This window comes from Stylophora pistillata, chromosome 12 (assembly GCF_964205215.1).
Source record: "Stylophora pistillata chromosome 12, jaStyPist1.2, whole genome shotgun sequence".
NCBI classification, from domain to species: Eukaryota; Metazoa; Cnidaria; class Anthozoa; order Scleractinia; family Pocilloporidae; genus Stylophora; species Stylophora pistillata.
Window position 1 is genome coordinate 7969599 of NC_142530.1, and position 22930 is coordinate 7992528.

The 22930-nt window shown below is 39.0% G+C and overlaps 1 protein-coding gene, 1 long non-coding RNA gene and 1 pseudogene across 3 annotated transcripts; 2 read left to right on the forward strand and 1 right to left on the reverse strand.

Moving 5' to 3' along the window:
- Positions 1–5735: 5735 nt before the first annotated feature.
- Positions 5736–7096, reverse strand: LOC111347514 (uncharacterized). The gene is made up of 3 exons (XM_088741808.1): positions 6930–7096; positions 6459–6662; positions 5736–5875 (listed from the first exon to the last, which is right to left on the reverse strand). Exons 1-2 carry the CDS (start codon positions 7061–7063, stop codon positions 6494–6496), a joined length of 303 nt encoding a protein of 100 aa, XP_088597934.1. The 5' UTR covers positions 7064–7096; the 3' UTR covers positions 5736–5875; positions 6459–6493.
- A 3479-nt stretch (positions 7097–10575) lies between these two features.
- LOC148718646 (uncharacterized) lies at positions 10576–12593 on the forward strand. Of its 2 annotated transcripts, none has more exons than XR_015994230.1 (3): positions 10576–10838; positions 11297–11464; positions 12392–12593. It is a non-coding gene; the product is annotated as an uncharacterized LOC148718646 (long non-coding RNA). The 2 variants fall into 2 exon arrangements; XR_015994229.1 differs by having other exon boundaries at positions 10578–10838; positions 11297–11459.
- Positions 12594–13232: 639 nt separating this feature from the next.
- Positions 13233–14134, forward strand: LOC148718647 (5-hydroxytryptamine receptor 4-like; annotated as a pseudogene).
- The last annotated feature ends 8796 nt before the right edge of the window (positions 14135–22930 follow it).

Sequence of the window (22930 nt, forward strand, 5' to 3'; positions counted from 1 at the left end):
TAGTATCGCTAGGTATTTTACGAGTTGTGCCGTATTTTGACGAGACCGTATGGCGAGTCAAAATACAAACAACGAGTAAAAATACTCAGCGATTTTACACAACAAAACGTCTAGTAAGAGATTTATTATCCAACACGCCAAATTGTTATTTCAGTGTGGGCGAATTTCGCGAATATTTCTAGAGTACAAATATCGCCGACCGTGAGAGGGGCTAAAATATTTCAACAGTCGAGATATGGTATGAGAAAAAGTCCTCAGCTACTTTTAATTAGATACTACCAAACAGTAGTCCGTCGAGCAGGGATGGCACTTTGTTTCGGGGTATTCATCTCTCACAGGTCTGGTCTTAGCTTGATTATCTGACCAGGTGTCAAAGTTTGTTTCAGTTACTCCTCGCTTCTTTAAGGTAGTCCAAACGATTTCATTATTTTAAAGTGGTTTTCCTAATCCACCAACTCCCTAACAAATATCGTGCTAAAACTAATTCCTGGGTTTTTGAGCTATTTGACATGTTACGGTTGCACAAACAATAGTCCATACTACTTTAAATAAAGTGTGTCTTCGGATATCCTCACATTTGCGATTAAAGATATTTATTATGCATACACTGTAAACCCTAAATTGCGCTTCTGATTATCAAATTTATCTTTTCTTATTATTGGCTTCTTTTTATTAAAACAGATCTATAAGCATCGTTTGAACTCGATGACTGATACAAAACTTCAAAATCAGGGGAAATCCAAATATCTTAAAAGTGTGATATGATAGATGTGATAGATTAACATTTTTAGACATTAGCTCGCCGTAAAAAAGAAAGAAAAGAAAAGAAAACGAAACCAAAACAAACCAAAAGAAAGAAAAACAAATAAATAAGAAATAAATATCTTATTAGACGTTTTGTTGTGTAGTATCGCTGAGTATTTTTAATCGTTTTTTGTATTTTGACGAGCCCTACGGGCGTCAAAATACGGCACAACTCGTAAAAATATTCAGCGATACTACACAACAAAACGTCTAATAAGTTATCTAAATTGGTATTTCAGTGCGGGCGAATTTCGCGGATGTTTGTTTACGAGGAGTGCGTGACAGAAGTATGCGAAGCGAAACGGAATTGGCGAGTTGTCGTGTTGCTGTTTCTATTTTCTTCAATAAATAAAGAAATTTCCTCGTTGTCTAACTGTTTTTCTTCGTTCGATTCATCTGATAAACTTGGATCTACATTTGTCAGCCATTCCGACTCTTTGTCGTCAGAAATATGATTCAAATTGTCCAGGTTTCAATTTAATTCTTCACTTGCGCAATGCGAGAAAACCTGTCTAACCGGTTCTATGGAGTACAAATACCGCGTGATATTTGTACTCGTCTATAGCGTTATTTATACTCTACGGACTGTAGTTGGATAATAAAGTAACATATTTCATATGTGTCAATTTGGTTACAAACACAAGCAATAAAGAAAAAAAGTGATTCACTCACTTGTGTGCTTAGCCGGAGGTGGCTTTCCTTTTCATTTCAAATGTTATGACCCCTTCCGAAAAAACGAATGGTCCTTTTAATTCTATTTCAGTATCGAAGTCATTTACCTGTATGGTCTTGTAAGAGGACATTATTTCATCGCGACAATACCTAACACTCCACGTAAGCCCTCAGCCTATAAGTAATAATTAAGGAATTTCGGATATCCACCGGCATTTTAGAATATTTGACGCTTAGCCTGTTCGTGAAAACACCCGTGGTCTTCTTCCTTGCTTTGCTAAAACATGATGATAACCACGTAATACTTTCAACTTTATTCCATCCCCTTGAAGATCGTGATTTCTTCCTGCCCAACTTTCTCAGCGATCATTGCAACATTAAGTACACTATTTCTCAAATTTTAGTGATGACGATCCGTCATTTGAGAATAATCGTAGTAATGATCATAAGATGAAAAAGAGATGGACAAGTTCAAGGCCCGGGTCTTTGAGGCAAGACGTACGTTTGCACAAAAAACCAGAAATAGTATCTTTGAATATCGCATATTCACTGCTCACCCTCCACTTTTGCTATGAAAGACATTTCTTAGACATGCACTGTACAACCAGGGACCCTACATTCCATTCATTGTGAAGCTGATGATCAAATTTGTCATTCATTATTATTGGATCCTTTTATTTCCACAGATTTATAAGGACCGTCCAAACTCGAAGACTGTCAGGAAACTTCAATCTTGGAAGTCTTTTTCCGTTGTAATGCGTAGTAATTTTATTAAGTATGATATGTGACTAAAAAGGGAATACAAGTGTAATGAGCATAATACAAATCGTGGATGAACTCCTTAGACAACCAAATTTAGAAACACTCGATTGATGATAACAGAAAAAGTGAAGTACACTACAATACAGTCACTCTTCGGTGGCGAGGCACGGGAAGCGAGTTTTCTCTATTCCACTTTTTGTTGTTTTAATTCTTGGTTTCAACACTCACGTAGCTCTTATGCGATTTATCTTCGTAAATGTTGACATCACGGCCAATGAAAGTCCATGTCAGTTATCGGAATTTATCTCCGCAATATAATCAAGAGTTTCAAGAAGTTTTTGACGGAAGGGTCAACGCCTGAGAGTATGAATATCATTATCCATTTTGGACGTGACATAATGACGGGATCTTCTGTAAGCAGACTAAATCGATATGAAAAGTCAATTAATTATCATAACTGGAGATGCTTTCTTTTTATCTGCTATCGTTGTTTTATAAGTACGAGTGTGATAATATCTATAAACAGTAACATCGTTATCTTATGAGTAGAGTAGACATCTATATTTATAAAGGATAGCCTCTTTAGTGTAGTAAACATTGGTATCAACAGGGATCCTGTTACCCACCCATCCCATACCCACCCATTCCACCCCAGGGGAGGACATCCATCACACAGTAATCTCGTGCGTGGGAAATTAACGTCTCCTGCCCTAAACCCTGCAGGAGACGGGACCTCCATTTATTCGTCCCTATCTCGAGAAGACTAGAATATCTAACCATTTCTTGATGTTATAGAAAGGTAGCATATTCTTCTTAATAATTTTAAGACCGTAAGTGTTGGTCCGGCCGGGGCTCGAACCCTCGACCTCCCGCACAACAGTCCAGCGCTCTATCCATTGAGCTAACTATTAATTAAAATTTATTTTAGGTTTAAAATGTATTGTTTGGCTGACCAACAACTCACTAGAGGTTCATAACTATAATGTTGTCATGATGAAGCCTCATAAGCCAGAACATTGTGGCCAGCAGGAGCCGACGAGGAAATATTCTTCAAAAATCACTTCTTTTTCTCTTTTTTCTGGAAAGAAAATGTTTTGTTTCTAGAAGCTACCTCGTTGTGTGATTTTAAAAAGAATTTAATGAAACTATTTTAAGGAAATCTAATTTAATTTTCTTCCCGATTGTATGTAAATCTTTAGATTAGCTACTTATTATATTCTAGTTTTATGCTCATGTCGATTTTACTATTATTGTAAGTAATTTATTTAACATTGTGGCTAAAAAGCCCCTATCGGGGAGCTTCAATAAATGTATGTATGTATGTAGGTAGGTATGTATGTATGTATGTATGTATGTATGTATGTACGTACGTATGTATGTATGTATGTATGTATGTATGTATGTATGTATGTATGTATGTAAGCCATTGAGTGATGTCACCCACTGGTTATTTTTAGTTATTTTTGCGGGTGAATAGACATGAAGTCTAAACACTGCAGTATTGGGTTCTCTAGTGTATTGTTGGCGTAGCTGAAGGATTGGAGAGTTAGTGAACTAAATGTTTAATAATTATTTTACGGTGCTACTGTCTACAAGGCCGATTTCAGTAGTGTGCGGAACAGTGTCAGGTTGATATTCCAACCTTTAGTATTGGTGAGGTGGGCACTTTTTTTAACTGAAGTGGGCTCTTAGTTATTAGATAAACAAGGCCACGCGATATGGGATACAATGTATGCTCTAAAGATATAAGATGCACCTTTACCTTTGCTAACAAGCCAGAGGACCTCGTCATAAACAGATCTCTCCTTATCGCCGTGTTTGGATCGGCTCTCGCCACCAGCTTTGGTGTATCTTTTACCAACCATGAACATTCACCAGTGTTAAAAGAATCTACGACGGACTTATAATCGGAGTTCGAAGATACTTTCAGGTAATAAGATTGGGATCGCTTGTTAAATCTTCAGGTCACATTAAGTCTCGCAGGGCTCTTTCAGCCTGGTCGAATTTGCCTAAAATAGGGGGGGGGGGGGCAGAAATTTGCTTCTGGACGCCCCTATTTATTTCCAGCTTTACATACGACATGGTTGGCATAAAGAACCTTACAATGATTGTAGCAACTAATTACAAAAAAAGCAAACACTAAAGAAGGGCTTAGATTTCCAGAAACTTTGGATTTCATGCAATTACTTGGGCTTAGGTTTACCTGTAATATGCTAGACACTCCAGCTAAGTTCCATAAATACAGCCATTTGTAATATTGGACTTTTGCGGCTAACGCCATGCACAAAAAACTGCCGTTTTGAAGTGAGTGTCTATCTAGACTTAACGATGAATGGCCTCGTCAAGGAGAAAAATGACGCAACGGCTAAAAGTTGAAAATCAGAAGAGCTTACAATACTTTCCTCATCTTAAGTGACTTAGATTGGAATGTAAAAAATGATGACCTCGATGAAAACGAACGAGAAGCTTACAACGATGATGAAAAAGACGCTGAAGATGTCGACGGAATAATGGTTTTTTCAACGTATTAAAAAATCATCGGATCCAATATCGCGGTTTAGACTCCCACGTCCAGTCCGCCGGGCAGTACGCCTATGGTTTAGACGTCGTTATTACCGTCGCGGTTGAAAATTAAACAGTTGATAATTATAAGGAAGGTAGGGACCGTTTCCAGGTAACTGCTATAAAGTTGATTTAAGAAGGGTTTGCACTTTGGTGAGTGTGCTCATCTCCCACAACTTTGGTCTGGATTTCTGGGTTTGATTTTCCTATCTTGGGCCGGATTTCGATACAGTTCGATCCTGCTTCTTTTACGTGACCCGAAGGATTTTATATCAGGTCAACAAGCAACAAGTCAAATTATAAATTCCACACCAACCGTTCTTCAGTTTATCAGTTATGCATGTGCGGTTACACAAACACTAGGTATGATATACTCTTTGCCATTTTATCATTTGCACATATAAATACAAAAGGGCTATCAAATAAGAAAGCTTACCAATGGGATATCCATATTTTTGCACTTACACTGAGACATTTCCTATATACAGGTATCCTACACTCTACACTTAAGGACTCTTTAATGGGCTTCTGGGTATCAAAGATCCATTCTATTTCTATTTGTTTCTTTTATTATATCAGATTTTTAGAAATCGTCCAGACTCGAAGACCGACATGACGAAGATATTGGCCTTTATTTCAGTGGGACCGAATAAACACGTCTTCAAATCACGTAATCGCAGCTGCCATGCGTAAGCTGCGTAAGTTTATACCACAAGATGTTATGATTCGCCTTTACAAAGGATCTGTACTACCCCACTTGTGGCCCACTCCTGCTAGGAATAAGTAATGGACTCAAAAACAAGTTAGAGGACACTAATTGCTACATCCTAAGGACTATCCTAGGGTATTCTGTAAAAGCCGGTTTTTTGACTCGAAATTTATGTTCGAGTAGACCAGTTTATTTCTAAACAAATTTATAACAAGAAGTCTATTCCTTTCCTTAAAAGGCTGCTTTTATTGCTCACTTGTATGTTTTACATCCCAGCTTTTACTTCACCATAAAAATCCTGCTAGAGCAGGAAAACACATATAATCCAAGTCCAATATTTTCAATAGGGACATCTTCCTTGGAAATCTAGAGAGAAAGATGCCAAGGGATAACAACAAATAAATGTTAGATCATATTAGAAATTAATATCAAATCATATCATCATATATCAAAAGTGGCCTTGAGATCCTGAGTATAGAGTCAATAAGCATTTTGTCATATGATATATAACAAACTAAGTTTTGAAAAATTCAAAGAGTCGGTTTTAATTTAAATGGGGTGCGATAGACTGGCGCACGCGGGAAAACCACAAAAAAGGTTCTACAATGAAAGCTTTTCGAGTCAGAAGAAGAACCTCATGGTTCACTGAAAAACGTGACTTGCTTTCTCATTTTTTTTCACTGCCGTCACTCATTTTTTTGCAACAAGCGCGAACAATGTGTTTTTTCGTTTTTTGCAACAAGGCCTTACAACTGCGGCCTTTCAAAATTGTTTTCTATGGAAATGCGCGAGTGGGGCCGGACGGATCAAATGATAAAGGCAAATTATGTAAGAAGAACCCCCTATACCCGGCTAATCATTACTTAAAAATAATAATTTGAAAGGAAACTTGATTTATTTTCTTAAGTTTACCAGCGTAAACCTTTCATCGTTTTCCTTTTAAGCTCACCTAAATATTCTGAGACAAAGCAGCCCTTTTGGCTGTTAGTCCTCTCGACGACGACGTCTACGCCAGCCACAACGTCTGCGTCGACGTTGACGTCTTCGTCGTCGTCTACGTCGACGGCAAGGGGAACGACGGCGGTATCGGTCGACAGTATCGCGTGGATACCGATCATCTTCCCCTGCATCTAATAAACTTTGTTCCATAAAACTGAAAGAAAGTAAAAAATAATCAAAACGTTAACAAAAAAAAAAAAAAAAAGCGGATGAAGGTCTGCTAGATGCGATTTTTACCGGGTCATTTCATCTTTTGTTGAAGCAAGTGAAAGGGGATCGTCTACACTTTTTCTATGACAAGGATAATTTTTTGAAATAGAATTTTACAGCTGTGCGAGGTTTCTTCAATTTATACCGGGAACTGTTGATAAGCAGCAGTTAGATGATAAGAAAGCTATTTTGAGTGAATTCTTTCTCTTACCTCTCAGCGCCTGCTGATTTCAAGTCAATTGCACCTTTTTCGATTTCGGTGCTGTTTAATGTCTCATCATCTTGCAGGGCAAATCCTATGGCCAGAATAAAGCCGACCAACGCTAAAAGAAACAGTTTCTTCATCACGGGGACGCCTTTCTCGTCTGCAAACAATTAGCTTCAAACAGCGCCTTTTATTGCCTTTCGATCAGACAGACTCGGAAGAAAATGTCGGAAAAAAACTGCCAGAATGCTAAGCAGGTATCCTGGTTGACGTGAATGTTTTGACAACTGCGGAAAAGTTTATTTACGTCTAACTAAACTTCTGAACACACAGATATTGACAATGATATTCTTTCTATTGTCATCTATTTTCATTATCACTGTATTGTCTTCTTCGAGTAGTAAGGCAATTATTCTGAATAACATATCGTTTCCATACCCATCTACGCTCCCCCTCCCCCCCCCCACACACACTCACACACACACCCATGTACGCACATTAAGGAAAATGGGAATGTTATCTGAAATTTTCCACTTCCTATCATACTCAAAGTTGCTTTGGGAATTTGTGGTTTTTTTTGGAATACCTATGTAAAACTCGAAGGGTATGCGCAGTAGAAACGTGCATTAGTGATTAATGTCGTACTGTAAATGACCTGAAGATAGCAGTTACAGTCCATGTGGTTTGATCGAACGTGAGAGCCGTCATGAAAAGGATTGTCGCTGATCGTGACAACTGACGTTTCGACAACTCGAGGGGAGTGAAGGAACAGCGCTGCTTTAAACGCAAATATATTTCGTACCAAATTGATATATATAGTGTGTTAGAAGAGGTTGATCGCTTACTATTCAAGAAGATCGCCAGTATGCCTGGTCACTCTCAGTACCCTTCTGTCCCTAAAACGAAAGAAAGCTCAGCGCGCGTTCGAGTTCCTAATAGTCAACTCCCTAGGTAAATACCCAGCGTTTTAAAAATATATTTTTTAACAGGTTCTGTTTTAAATATAGAGTAGCTATCTAATGTAATGTCTTGAAATATGTAATGTTGATAGCCTTGTAATTATTTTTATGTAAATTTTCTTGTTTTAGCATGTATTTTTGCTTAAAAACAATGAAGACCTAAGACCTATGAAGAACCGAAGCCATAATCAGAATTAAGAGTATCCTTAAATAATTACATCAGCGAAACGTAAAATAATAATAGGTGATCGAGGACAAAAATAGGTCTTGATCTTGACGAAAAGCTTTCTTATTATGCCATGGTCAATGAATTAACGAGGTATTTTCCGTCCTGTTATTAGGAAGGGTACGTTTACGTGTTTTGAATAATGGACTACACGCCTGGGCATTTGCGCCGAGACTGTAAGGAGTAGAATGTTAGTCCTCATCTGTTCCTGATCAGCGTCAGACTCTGAATTTTAAATCTTGAAATTAGAAATATCTCCAAGGAGATATGTGCCAAAGCACGAAGCAAATGTGGTCGTGATGTTGTTTTTAGCCACCTAATAAAAGTGCGCTCATATTCACGTTCGTGTTTTGCTATTGCACGTAGCTTCCAGTACTGAAACACAAATTTAGAAAATATTAATAGATATGCGATATTGTGTTGAGACGCTTTATCGCTAAGCCAGGCTTGAATCTTGGACAATTACTTGTTTTCTGTACGCTTTCTCCTTCATTGTGGTAAAGGACTTGAGTATCAATTTCACCTAGATCACTTTCTTCGAGCAAGCACGAAGCAAGCACGAAGCAAATGTGGCCGTGATATTGTTTTTAGCCACCTCATAAAAGTGCGCTCATATTCACGTTCGTGTTTAGCTATTGCACGTAGCTTCCAGTACTGAAATACAAATTTAGAAAATAATAATACATATCAGATATTGCGTTGAGACGCTTTATCGCTAAGCCAGGCTTGAATCTTGGATAATTACTTGTTTTCTGTACGCTTTCTCCTTCACTGTGGTAAAGGACTTGAGTATCAATTTTACCTAGATCACTTTCTTCGAACAAGCATTTATATAGTATTAGTAAACGCTTCTTCTCCATTTTTTATTTGAAAATTTTTATTTTACAACACTCGCCATTCAGTATTCTATCACCAAAGTTACTAAACTTCCTTGGTTTCTTTAAAACCATCCCTATGGGACGGGGTCCAGGTTTCCATTTCGAGGAATGGCCATCGTACGTGTTGTCATTTGCTTCTTCCTTGATAAAATTTATCGCTAAGAGGCGATCATGTTAATTTCTGTGAAAATCGTGTCGGCCGAAATATCTCTGAGCGTTGCAAGTGTATCAGCCTGAGGACCTATAAACAGTCCAGTAGTCTTGTCAAGTGCATGTATATTAGAAACACTGTAATGATGATAAACAGGGAGGAATGTACGGCTTCATTTCTTCAAAGTTAGCCTCCATTTAGCACTTTCAAAGAGTGAATTGCCATTGTTCTTGACACTAGATATTTCAGGAATAATAACACAATTTCAGGTTTTTTTTCCCAACATTTCCGCTCTACGCCAAAATGGATAAATGGTCAAGACATTATATTTGTGCATCATAATCAAGAGTACCAAGCAGTATTTTGAACGCCTAGTGGCGCAAAGAGGAGACTACAATTATAAATAAATATATCTTATGGGACGTTTTCTTGTGTAGTATGGCTGATTATTATCCAACTACACCTAGACGAGTACAAATAACGCCATAGACGAGTACAAATATCACGTGGTATTTGTACTCGTCTATTGTAGAGTACCGGTTAAACAGGTTTTCTTGCATCGCGCAAGCGAAGAATTGGAATGTAGTTACGAAAAAAGGAACAAATGGCGGACAATTTGAATCATATTTCCGACGGCGAAGAGTCAGAATTGCTGGCAAATATAGATCCAAGTTCATTACATGAATCGAACGAAGAAAAATAGCTTGACGATCAGAAAATTTCTTCATTTAATGAAGAAAATAGAAACAGCAACACAACAACGCGCCAATTCCGTTCCGCTTCGCATACTTCTGTCACGCACTCCCCGTAAATAAATATCCGCGGAATTCGCCCGCACTGAAATAACAGTTTGGCGTGTTGAATAATACATATATCTTATTAGAATTTTTGTTGTGTAGTATCGCTGAGTATTTTTACGAGTTGCGCCGTATTTTGACGAGCCCGTACGGCGAGCCAAATACAGACAACGGGTACAAATACTCAGTGATGCTACGCAACAAAACTTCTAATAAGAGATTTATTATCCAACACGCCAAATTGTTATTTCAGTACGGGCGAATGTCGCGGATATTTCTGGAGTACTTTATCAGTAAAATGACATCAGCTGAATCTGATAGAAGAAAAAACACTTCACATGCATACGTCAATAAACAATTATCGTTTTCATCATGGAGCCTTTGCAGTAGCCAGAATATTGAACGCAGCAAAAATCCACATTGGATTGAGCATTTCATCCAGAAGAGTATTTCATCTCTCTTTCCTCTCATAATAAATCAATCGGTTTTTAAGAAAAGAAATAATTTCATTAACAATTAATGATCATAATGTAGCTGAGGGATTGTTTTGGGTTATTATATATGCCCTTGCAGCCTTTTACTTCATCATGGTTACAAATCAGCGTCAGGCTTGCATGCCAAACTTAAATATTGGTGCACAGGACCGATCCAGCACTTTACATGTTGATAAAGAAGGCTCATAGGACACGAACACGCAATATGAAAATCATTCACTTTTACTTGCTACCAAATCGTTTAAATGCACTGTCTACCCCTGCAAAAGAGCCAGAGACAAGGAGGACTTCGCCATGAACAGATTTCTCTGTATCGCCATGTATGGATCGGTTCTTACTATCGTCTTGGCATTATGTGTGACTGATTATGAAGAAGAAGACGACGAAGCAGTCTCCAAAGAATCTTTAAGGTACTGATTTTTAAATAGAAATCGTATCTTTTACGACCACCAATTAAGAACGGACGTAAAAATTTGGAATAGACTTAAAGTTTGCTCATATATATTGGTGTTGGGAATTACGGCTGAATTCACTCATGACTTAGGCATACAGGATCTTTCAGATCGAAGCCAGGTCAAAAGTGTAACAAATCATAGGATTAACTGATGATTCAATTTGTGCGAGGGTTGATTTAGATACTATTGTTCACCTAAATGGGGAACGCGATACTTGTCTTCAATCCATGACGTTATATTAATCATAATGGCGGCGTTTTGAACTAGGAGTTTGTTGGAATCAGATACCTTGATCGTGGAGTGAACTTGACAATACTCGAGCTTCATTTGATCCCCTGGTTTTTATTATGATAGTAACTAAACTTGGTGCACTAGTTGAAGATGTTTACACTGTTCATCTCATTTAATTAAAGTGAATTGGATCAGAATGCTGAGGATGGTGACCTTGATAAAAACCAACCACAAGGGGACACCGATGATGAAAATAAGAAGAGATGGAAAAATAAGAAAATCACGGGAGTGCGCCCTCCTATTAGACGCCGACGTAGAGGGGGCTAAAGTATTTCAAAAGTCGAGGTAAGGTAGGAGAAAACGTCCTGTTACTTCTAAGTAAATACTACTAAACAGAAGTCCGTCGAGCAGGGATGGCGCTTTGTTGGGGGTGTTCATCTCTCACAGGTCTGGTCCCAGCACGGGCGGCCTAAGCTCTCTTTAAGAACTATACAAGAGACACAATTTGCAAATCGATTTATAAGGATTTGTATGGGATTTTCTACAAGATATCCATGGAGATAGTTAAAAGTGAATGTGTTAAATAAAAAAATGGCTTACCTTATTCTATATGTGTGTTGTTTGCTCCTGGTATCGTTATTTTACCGATTTAACTTGATTTAAGCGGATATTTTTTAAATCCTGGTTTAAGAAGAGAAAACCAGGATTAATAAAACCGCTTAAATCAAGTTAAATCGGTGAAATAACGAGACCAGGAGCAAACAACACACGTATAGAATAAGGTAAGCCATTTTAATTTAATATTTTCACTTTTAACTATCTCCATGGATATCTTGTAGAAAACCCCATACAAATCCTTATAAATCGATATGCAAATTGTGTTTCTTGTGTGGTTCTTAAAGAGAGCTGGGGCCGCCTGTGGTCTCAGCTTGATTACCTGACCAGGTGTCAAATTTCGTTTCAGTTACTTCCCGCTTCCTTTGTGTAGTCTAAAAAATTTCATAATTTTTATGTGGTTTTCCTTAGTCCACCACCTCACCGACAAATATCGTGCCAAAGCTAATTCCAAAGCGACTGAGCGGCTGGGTTTTTTAACTATTTCACATGTTACGGTTGCACAAACAATAGTCGATACTACTTCTAAATAAAGTGTGTCATCGGATATCCACACATTTGCGATTAAAGATATTTATTATGGATACACTGTACGCCCTACATTGTGCTTCTGATTACCAAATTTCTCTTTCATTAATATCGGCTTTTTTTTATTTGAACAGATTTATAAGCACCGTGTGAACTCGATGACTGATACAAAACTTCGATATGGAACTCTATCTTCTAAGCGATACATAGATAGGATACATTAACATTGTCAGACACTAGCTCACCTTAAAAAGAGATAATAAAAAAATAAAGAGTAAAATGAGTCATTTATTTTATAACTACGTCAAACGCAAACAATAAAGAAGAAACGTGATTCACTCACTTGTCTGCTCAGTGGGTCAGTGGGAGGTGGCTTTCCTTTTAATTTCAAATGTTTTGACCCCGTCAGAAAAAAAAGAATAGTTCGTTTAATTATATTTTAGTATCGAAGTCATTTGCCTGCATAGTCTTGCAAGATGGCATTATTTCATCGCGACAATACATAACACTCTATTACGTAAGCCCTCAGCCTAAGTAATAGCAACAAATTTCGGATATCCGCCATCAATATGTTAGAGTAATCGACGCTTAGCCTGTTCGCGAAAACACCTCGTTGTCTTCTTCCTTACTTTACTAAAAACATGATGATAACCACGTGATGCTTTCAACTTTATTCCATCCCCTTGGGGATCTTTATTACTTCCCGCCCACTGATTTACTCATTGGTCAACTTTCTCTGCCACCACTGCAGCATTAATACACTATTTTTCAAATTTTAGTGCTTACGATCGGTTATTTGAGAATAATCGTAGCAATGATCATAAGATGAAAAAGCGATGGAAAATTTCTAGGCCCGGGTCTTTGGGGGAAGAAACATGTTATTAGCTTTAACAGGAGAGTGGGTAAAAGAAAACACGCTAGTTTCCTAAAGAGGATCCGAGTCACAGACATTCGAATTTTGCACTTCAATGTAACATGTTGAACACAGAGAACGATATGAATTGTGAGAAGGGTTCCTAATCGCAAAAAAATAAAATAAAATAGAATAAAAATAAAAAATAATAATAATGAAAAGAAAAAACCAAGAACGAAGCACACCTTTCTCTATTCTACGGCCGAAATAAAACTCTTATCCTTGCACACGACGCTTTTGACAGAAACTTATCATGAAAAAACGCTTCGATAGAAAATGGTTTTCCCTAAATAATTGCAGTATTCCACACCATGATCGACGTCATCGGTCTTCTTGGAAATTTATTTGTAATTTTGACGATCGCCTTGGAGAATAGATTGCGTGTGATGCGGTATATTCTTCTGGCTAGCCTGGCAGTGTCAGATGTGTTATTCATAATATTTGTGAACTTATTCCGAATCGTGAGCAAGGCACAAGAAAAATAGCCTTACGGTGAAATAATGTGTCATCTTCATCCAGTTTTCGTGCAATATCTTTACGTCAACACATTTCTCCATCTGACAGCTGTATCTTACGAACGATACAAGGCCATCATCAAATCGCCTTTGACTTACGATGGCAAAATATCCAAGCTGAGAGTGCTGTTTGTAGCTCTGATCTGGATAATTCCGATTCCAATCCTCATTGATGCGTTCATTGGGTCGGATAGAAACATTTATAACCCAGAGGTTTTCATTTCAGATAAACAAATGCACCTAAAATAGCTTTGTACATAGTGTTCACGATTCTTGTTTTTCTGTCCATGGCGTTTTTCAATTACTCGGTCTTAAAGAGAGCAAACCATACTTTGCAAGGGAACGCGGTTGCTGTACAAATTAGTACCTTACATGATTCGGAAAACCAAGCACAAAGTCTATCAAGGAGGGCAAAGGAACGAATTGAACGCAGAACAGCTATATATTGAACAGCTGTTACCATCATCATAGCAGTTCTTTTGACATGTTACCTTCCTGTTTAGGCAGGTGGTCTCAGTCGTCATTTATTGCAGAGCAGAAAAGTTCCAGCCACGGTAACATAAGTCCTCAATTGCATTGCTCTTGCCAATTTAGCTTCTAACCCAATCATCTACTCCATTCGTAAAAGAGATTTTAGAGCTGCAGTGAAAAATGTGTAGAAGCGGATTTATGGAAAGCGCAGAGATTTGAATGACATCAGGGATATCAAGTTTGGCCATACCAACAAGAGATCTATTGTAAACATCACCGTTGAAGTCCGCCAATTAGGAATAACAACAACTCCTCTCGTGGATCCGTTTGAACATCAGAGTCCAGGATTTCAAGGACAAGCGGGAGTAAGACTTTGTCAGATGTCTTTTTTCGGATTGAAAAGATCCCAAACCTTTGAGCTCATTGTTAAATAAAATTATAACGATAATGATAATTTAATCAAATCTAAGATTTTACAATCACAAAGACAATTCAATCAATCAACCGCTCAATCTGAGGTAGGCTTAAAACAGAGTACAAGACTCCTTTAAAATTAAGCCACCTATTATTACATCATGCATACATCTAGAGAAATTATTAAGTAATAATTTCATTTTAGTCAGTTTGAATTGTCATTAAAAAGATACAATTAAAAAAAATCTACATTAAACTTATCATAAAAAAAGGCCATCAAATTCTTACGAAAGATTGACAAGGTATTTGACTCTCTTAAATCAAACTAAGAGGTAATTCATTCTACAGTCGACAAATCCGAACAAAAAAAGAATTCTTAAAGACGTCAGTGCTGCTGAAAGGGACGTCAAACGGTAAATAATCAACATTCTAAAACGATTTGGTACAAAAGCGAAACGATACATAATCGAAAATGTTTAACTTATATATGTATATTCTTAAGACATTTTAAAAAGAAGACTAAATCATTAATTTCTCTTCGATACTTCAAAGGTAATAGATTTAACTTTATAAGGCGCTCGTATTCAGAATAATCCCTTACGAGTATGAATCTTGTAGCCCTGCTTTGAACTTGTTCCAAATTGTTGATGATTCGTTTGGTATAAGGTGACCATACCACTCTAGCATATTCTAGGCGCGAGCGAACCCAAGCAATATGTATAAAGTAATTTCTTTGTACTAATATCATTTATGTTCCTGCATGTTCAATAAAGGACATTGAGCATTTTTTTAGCTATAGAAGAGATAAGATCAACGTGATTATTCCAGCTTAAATTGTTGCTAACCAAAACCCTTAGGTCTTTCTCAACATCGACACAACCCAGATTAATCCGATCAAGATAATAGTCAATTGATCTCCAATGAGCTACCCTTAAGACCTTACACTTTTTGTCATTAAAATCTACTCCCCAAATTCGAGACTCACTGAAATAGCTTATTGAAGTCACCCTGCAATTTTTCGCCGTCATCTTGGCCAAGAATTAAGCGAAAACACTAAGAGTCATCAGCAAAGAGGGGTAACGATGTCACTTTTGGAACTGCATTAGGAATGTCATTGAAAAAAGCAAAAACAGTAAAGGCCCTAAAACATATGGACCCTTCCGGGACTCCAGATGTTACAGGGAGAAAATCAGACTACTCGTTATCCATCACGACTCTGTCTTCTACCAAATAAATATGATCTAAACCAAGTTAACAAGGATCCACTAATACCGAGGCACTCAAGCTTAAATAAAATTGTTTCGTGAGACACACGGCCAAAGCCTTAGAAAAATCAAAACAAATAATATCAACTTGTCTCCTCTCAAGAACGTTAGTAAATTGATGAACAACTCGAGATAGTTGAGACACAGTGGGTTTTCCTGGTAGAAACCCATGCTGCTAATGCCTGCTCTGGGACCTTAAGTCGCCTTAGGTCGCCTTAAGTCGCTATTGGTTACGCGATGTTATGAGGGTTCCACCCTTCCCAATCGACCCCATTCGCCCCACTCTAATCATGTTGTGTTTATTGCAAGGGTTTCTATAAATATTTCTAAGGTTTATGTAGAGACTGTTGCTAACTTTGATTTTATCACTTCAGTCATATAAAATCACCTTAAGTCGTCTTAAATCGCCTTAAATCGCCCGAAGTCGCAATGTTTTTTCTGCCAATTCTGCTTAAGTCGCCTCAAGTCGCCTTAAATTGCCCAAAGTCACCCAAAGTTACGGCGACTTAAGGCCCCAGAATAGGCCTCTGCCAGTGGGTAAGATGCGGGTAAATAACACTAAAGATCTCATTATAAACATGTCCGGCTTCCTAGATTTTAGATAGAATATCAAGAAGTGAAATGCCACAGTAGTTTGAGACCATTGTCTTAGACTCACATTTATGAATAGAGATAAGATTTTCATCTTTCCATTCTTATGGAAATATCCCAAGCTCTGAGGACAAATTGAATAATCTGCATGACGAAGGTGAAGTTTCATTAGCACATGCTTGCAATAACTTACTGGGAAGACCCGAGGAAGCTTTGTTAACATCAAGCGATTGGAGCTGTTTGAGAATGTTCCTAGGGCTAAGGCGTACTTCATATAATTTACGTATAACGCTGTAGTTGAGTCAGGGTGTAACGACGTCACCTGGATGGCCGTGTAATAAATCAGATATAACTATAAAAAGAAACTACACTTTATTCAGCCGCTATGACACCCGGAAAGCATGGCCCACACAACTATCCATGATCCTTTACATGTTTACAATGTCCGAGGACTTCCGCTAACACAGCTTCCGGTAAACAATACTATCAAAACATTACATCCCTTCCTTTCTTTAGAGACAAACAGATAACAGCAAAAAAAAAAAAAAGAATCTATCTGCATGAAAACTGTTTAATAAATTTAGTAACATGAAACCGAATCTAACAGACTTCAACATAAGTCCAACGTGTCAACAGAGTTCAGTTCATAAAGTACATAGTCCTTGTACTTTCCGGCATTCTGACAGTCGATCCGCCTTGGTCTTGATGTCGCTTTATTCTCCTCATGTGGAAGGGTATTGGAAGCGTGTTGAGAAATGGCCTCTGTGGCTTCCGGTAATTCCCCTGGTGGGTTGTACCGCTTAACCAATGCACGGTTCCGCCTATATTCCACATCCTCTTTGGACCTGACAGTCACCTCACTGCGACTGCCTTCTTTAGTCTGCATTGTGTATGGCTCACTCTCGAAATTTTCTTCCAGCTTGCCAGACGTTTTCGTGTTCTACAGTAAAACCAGATCCCCAGGCACTACAGGGCTTTCGGCGGCACCCCGCTTGTTGTCAGCATGTTCCTCGTGAATCAACTTGTGATTCCAATCACGATCTCTGACCCCCTTGTCAAACAGGTTACAGCGCACCTTAACTCTGCAAGTTTTGTTTTCAACTCTCTGCCAAACATGAGGAACGGAGAAGTAACGCCAATGCTTGTTTGCGGTGTGCTTCTATACAAAAACTTCTGCAGTTCTTCACGCCAGTTCTTTCCGTGGACGTGAGCAACTTTCAAAGACTTAAGCAGAGTTCTATTCTGTCTTTCGACATGTCCATTAGCCTGCGGCAAGAGTGGTGGAGATGTCAAGTGTTCAATTCCGTGATCAGAGAGAAACTTCTCAAACTCCTCACAGCAAAACTGAGTACCGTTGTCAGATTTGAGTGTAAATGGAAATCCATAGCTGGAGAATATCTGTGTCGGTACACCCACCACTCTGTTAGCTGCTGTTGAACGCATGATCACTACCTCGTACTGTAATAGTCTACGACTACGAGCAAACTTTCTCCAGTGGGAAGAGGACCCATCAAGTCTATGGCGATGTCTTGCCAGGGTCCAGTTGGCGGCTTTACTCATTTCATGGGCTCAGGAAATTGAAATTTACCTACGACTTGGCATCCATGACAAGACTTACACATCCGCTCTGCGTCTGAGTCAATCTTTGGCCACCAAACTTTTGTCCTTAAACATGCCTTCATTTTTACAATGCCCTGATGTCCCTCGTGGGCAAGACGCAAGACATCTCCCCGTAAAGCCTTCGGAACAACACTTATTGTACAACGCAGAGCAAGTTTTCCCAACACACACAATTCATCCTTGACACATACATAAGCTGTCTTCTTACATTGAGACCAGTCCCCACTTAAAATGTGCTGTCTCAGGCTAGCAAGTTCTGGGTCACTATCAGAAGTTTGTTTGACTTGTTTAGCTGTCAGAGCAACAGGTAAACTCTCCTCGGCGACTGCCTTAACAAAGTCAAATTCCTCCCCACTTGAGTCTTTAGGTTCACATTGATTGAGTCTACGATGAATATATGAAGTTCATATATTTTGAACTGCGGTTATAGATACGTATGATGCACGATCCTCGAAGTAGAGGGCGCTATTTATGCAATAGCCAAAATCAGACCTGAAGAAAGATCAGGCCTGTACGGGATTCGAACCACTGACCTCTGCGATACTAGTGCAGCGCTCTACCAATTGAGCTAACAAGCCAACTGGGAGCAGGCCGTTAAGTTGATTCGTAACAAACCCGTGATGATAAGTAGCGCTCTCTACTGCGAGGATCGTGTATCATACCTATCTATAACCGCAGTTCAAAACATATGAACTTCATATATTCATCGTATCTGATTTATCATAACGACTTTATTACGAATTGCGAAGAAACTTTGCAGAATACTGTACAAGCTGAACAAATGATCTAACCTGTGAAGAATCTTGTGGAGGGCTTGGCTACTTTCTCTTCACTGGGTGCAACACCTTGCCTGCTCAGGTCATGACCGAAGATTCTCAGCTTGGGAAGACGAAACTTGCATTTGTCCCCATTCAAAGTTAGTCCTTTCTCTCAATCGGGTCAGAACGGCATGTAAATTCCTGTCGTGTTCCTTTATACCTTAACCATGCACAATCAAATCATCTGCCAAATTAGCCACTCCCTCGCAACCATGCAAAACATCCGCCACAATTGTCTGGTACTTTTCAGGCGCCAATATTACCCCAAACATCAAACGTTTGTACCTGTACAAACCAAGGTGGGTAACAAACGTTGGGATCTCGCGCGATCTTTCACCAAGTTCCACCTGGTGGAAGTCCCACTTGATGTCGAGTTTTGAGAAAACAGTTGAGCCATTAAGGTCGTACAAGATTTCCTCAATTGTAGGGATAGGATATCTTTCCCTCTCTATTGCTGAATTCGCCCTGCGCATGTCCACGCAAATCCGAATGTCACCATCTGTCTTCGGGACAACAACCAACGGCAACACTCACTCAGTTGGGTTATGTGACACCTCCTCGATGATGTCTTTTGCTAAAAGCACATTTAACTTTTCGTCAACCTTTGGCTCCTAACCCAAATGGCAGTGTCCGTAAGGGTTGTGCAAGGGGCGAACATCGTCTTTTATATGTAATTTCAGCTGGAAATCCTTCAGTTTCCCGACCCCTGTAAAAACCTCTCTGTACTTCTCACGGATGTCGGTATCACTTCTCTCAACAGTTAACGAACACACATCTAGACTGACCCTTAATACGCCCTTCTTCAAAATTTCCCCCGTTGGTTGGTCGATCACGTTACATGACGCGCCAGAGTCAATAAGTACCGCGGGTCACATCATTCCTCCAATCCTCAAATCTATTTTACTACCACTTGTAGGCTGATCAACTCCAACTGCAAATGCATAATAATCTTGTTGGCCAAGGGCTGAATCCTCTGATAGTTGGTCTCTGCAGTGTTCTTTCCGAATAGAGGTCTTCCTGGACCTTTAACCACTGTGAATTCGTCCACACAACTGATGCCACTGATCTCGCATACAATCTCAGACACAAATGTCCCGATCACCTCAATATGATCTTTCTGCCCATAAGCAAACAACCTTTTGCTTGATTTCTTGGATTGACACTGGACACTCTCCTTCAAAACTTCCCAGGTTGCTTGGTTGATCACGTTACATGACGCGCCAGAGTCAATAAGTACCGCGGGTAACATCACTCCTCCAATCCTCAAATCTACTTCACTACAACTTGTAGGCTGACCAACTCCAACTGCAAATGCATAATAATCTTGTTGGCCAGGGGCTGAATCCTCTGATAGTTGGTAAGCTATCTCCCGTGTATTATTCCTTCGCTCGTCATCCCTTGCGAAAGGTTTTAGTTCCTTTGTTGTGGAACAGACTGCAAAATGTCCAATCTCGCCGTATGTTTTACATTTCTTGCTACGGGCAGGACAATTCTGGTCACGTGCCATATGGTCAGTGCAATTACAGCGAAAACAGCCTCTCACTTTTGTCTCCTGAGAACCACTAGACGGTTTTACCGGGCTTATTTCCTCTGCCTGAAGGAAATTGCTGAAGGCAGCATGCTCGAGTGGTCAGCGGGTCGGACTTGCAATCCGTCGCTCCCGGATTCAAGTCCCGCCCTGGCCACTACTTGGATTTGTTTCCCGGTAGCCCCAGTTTCAAATCCTCGGCCATGCTTGTAATATAGCCAACAGGTTTGCCTTCGGCCAGTTGGGATTCTTAACAACGTTATTTTCAATTTGAATGATTTGTTTACGTTGTTTCGGGGAAAACCTGTAAACTAGCTTCTAGCTAAGTGTTTCTCCACATTAAACTGTTTATTATTATTATTATTATTGTTATTATTATTATTATTGTTATTATTATTATTATTGTTATTATTATTATTATTGTTATTATTATTATTTTTATTATTATTATTATTATTATTATTATTATTATTATTGTGCCTCTACCCTGTACTTTCCTTATTCCTTTTCCTATGCTGTGAGGTCTGCCGGAAACAGTATTTACTTGACCGGATGACTGATCCATAGCCTTGGCCTGCAAGTTCACTGCTTCCCGCACACGAGCCGAATCTTGTAAATCCTTCAGCGAAGGCTGGGATCCCTACATTTCTCAATAAGCTGATCTCTTATTGCCTCATCGACATTTTCAAACTCGCATGAGATTGCTTTCTGCCTCAACTGACAAAGAAACTGATCCACCGACTCTCCTGACGCTTCGTCCATTTGCCTAAACTGATGCCTTTCGAATGGAACATTTAACTGTGGTGCGAAATAAATAAAATAAAATAGTTATCCAACAACTCCATACTCAGCGAACGGCTTGATATCCGCACCGGTCAATAACGTGTAATAAAGGTCTTGTAAATTCAAGCCTCCAGTATGCAACAGCAATGCAGTTTTATGTTCATCCTTCGTGATACCTTTTGCCACCAAATACAGATTAAACGAGCGTTTCCACAACTTCCAGTGAACTGAAAGTGTGTTTGGATCTTCCTTTGGATTGAAGGGAGTAAGGCTGCCCACATCAAGAAGAGGCACAAACGTCGCAGCTGGCGAAGCTTGTGAACTTGACGTTGTACTCGAACCGGTTCCACCACCCATCATCTTTTGAGAATATGCCAGGACTTTCCGCAGAAATGACTTCCAAAAACATCCACTACCTCACAAAACGAATTGAATCCTTGTCGCCAATGTAACGATGTCACCTGGATGGCCGTATAATAAACCAGATGTAACTTTAAAAAGAAACTACACTTTATTCAGCCGCCATGACACCCCGAAGCATGGCCCACACAACTATCCTTGATCCTTTGCATGTGTACAAACACCAAGAACTTCCGCAAACACAACTTCCAGTAAACAATACTATCAAAACATTACAATGGGTAAACATACAGTAGCGCTGCTAAAGTCAGATAGGGCAAAAATTGAGTGAAAAAACACGTTGAATAAGTTAGCTTGATGAATAGGTCTGGTAGCCTGTACCAATTCGTGTTTCATTAACCCAGGAGTTCTGGTAGTTTAAGTAGTTGCTTTGTAATATGAACAGAATTTGTGAGGATTGTCCCTTAAGGAACAACTAAGCTTAGTGAGGTGACTACAGTTTTTAAATTTAACTGTTTTCTCAACCTTTCGTCTGAGCTCACGGAATCTCCCATAACTTTACAGAATCCTTTAACTTAGCCTTACGTCGAGTTCTGTTCTTCTTTCATATTAACAATAATACCTCTTTAGCAATCCACGGCGGTCTATTGGAATCTTTGAATACCACTTTCGGAACAAATTCATCCACACGTGATAAAGACATATCATACCAGACATGTCATGACATGCAATACTGGCGTCAATGTCATTATCCACAAACACAGTGTTCCAAGAGATTCCTCAGAGCGGACCTCAAGCCGGGTAAATCAGCCTTCTTGATTGTAAACTGTCCGACCTGATTTCTTCAGGCGCTTGCGTTTTGTTAACATAGAGAAACTGACCACGAGATAGTTAGAACTGAAGTCCTCAATGGGGCTAACATTAAGTATTTCTTAAGGACAAATGTAAAAAAACCAGATCCAAAATAGTCATGTTGGATTTAGAAATTCTAGGAGGTTCCTTCACAACTTGAGTAAGAAAATGGGAATTGAGTAGATTGCAGAACTTGATTCCATCAATAGAATTTTTCGAGTCAATAACATGAACCCAGTTAATGGAAGGCATGTTGAAATCGGCAACGATGCAAATTCTACCTGATTTCATGCAAATTTGCAACTAAACACTCAAAGTTATCCATAAATGAATAACAGTTCTGCGGTCTGTAACACAATCAAAACGTTATTTTAAAGCTATTCGGAAGACAAGATCACACACGAGAATTTCAGAGTTTTGTGGCTAAAGGTCAGGTATTCTGTAGGCCAAGACGTCTGTTTTCACAGCAAGTAACACCACCACCTCTTTTACAGCCGCCTCTATCCTTTCGGAATATTGTATATGGTGAAGAAAATAGTATTA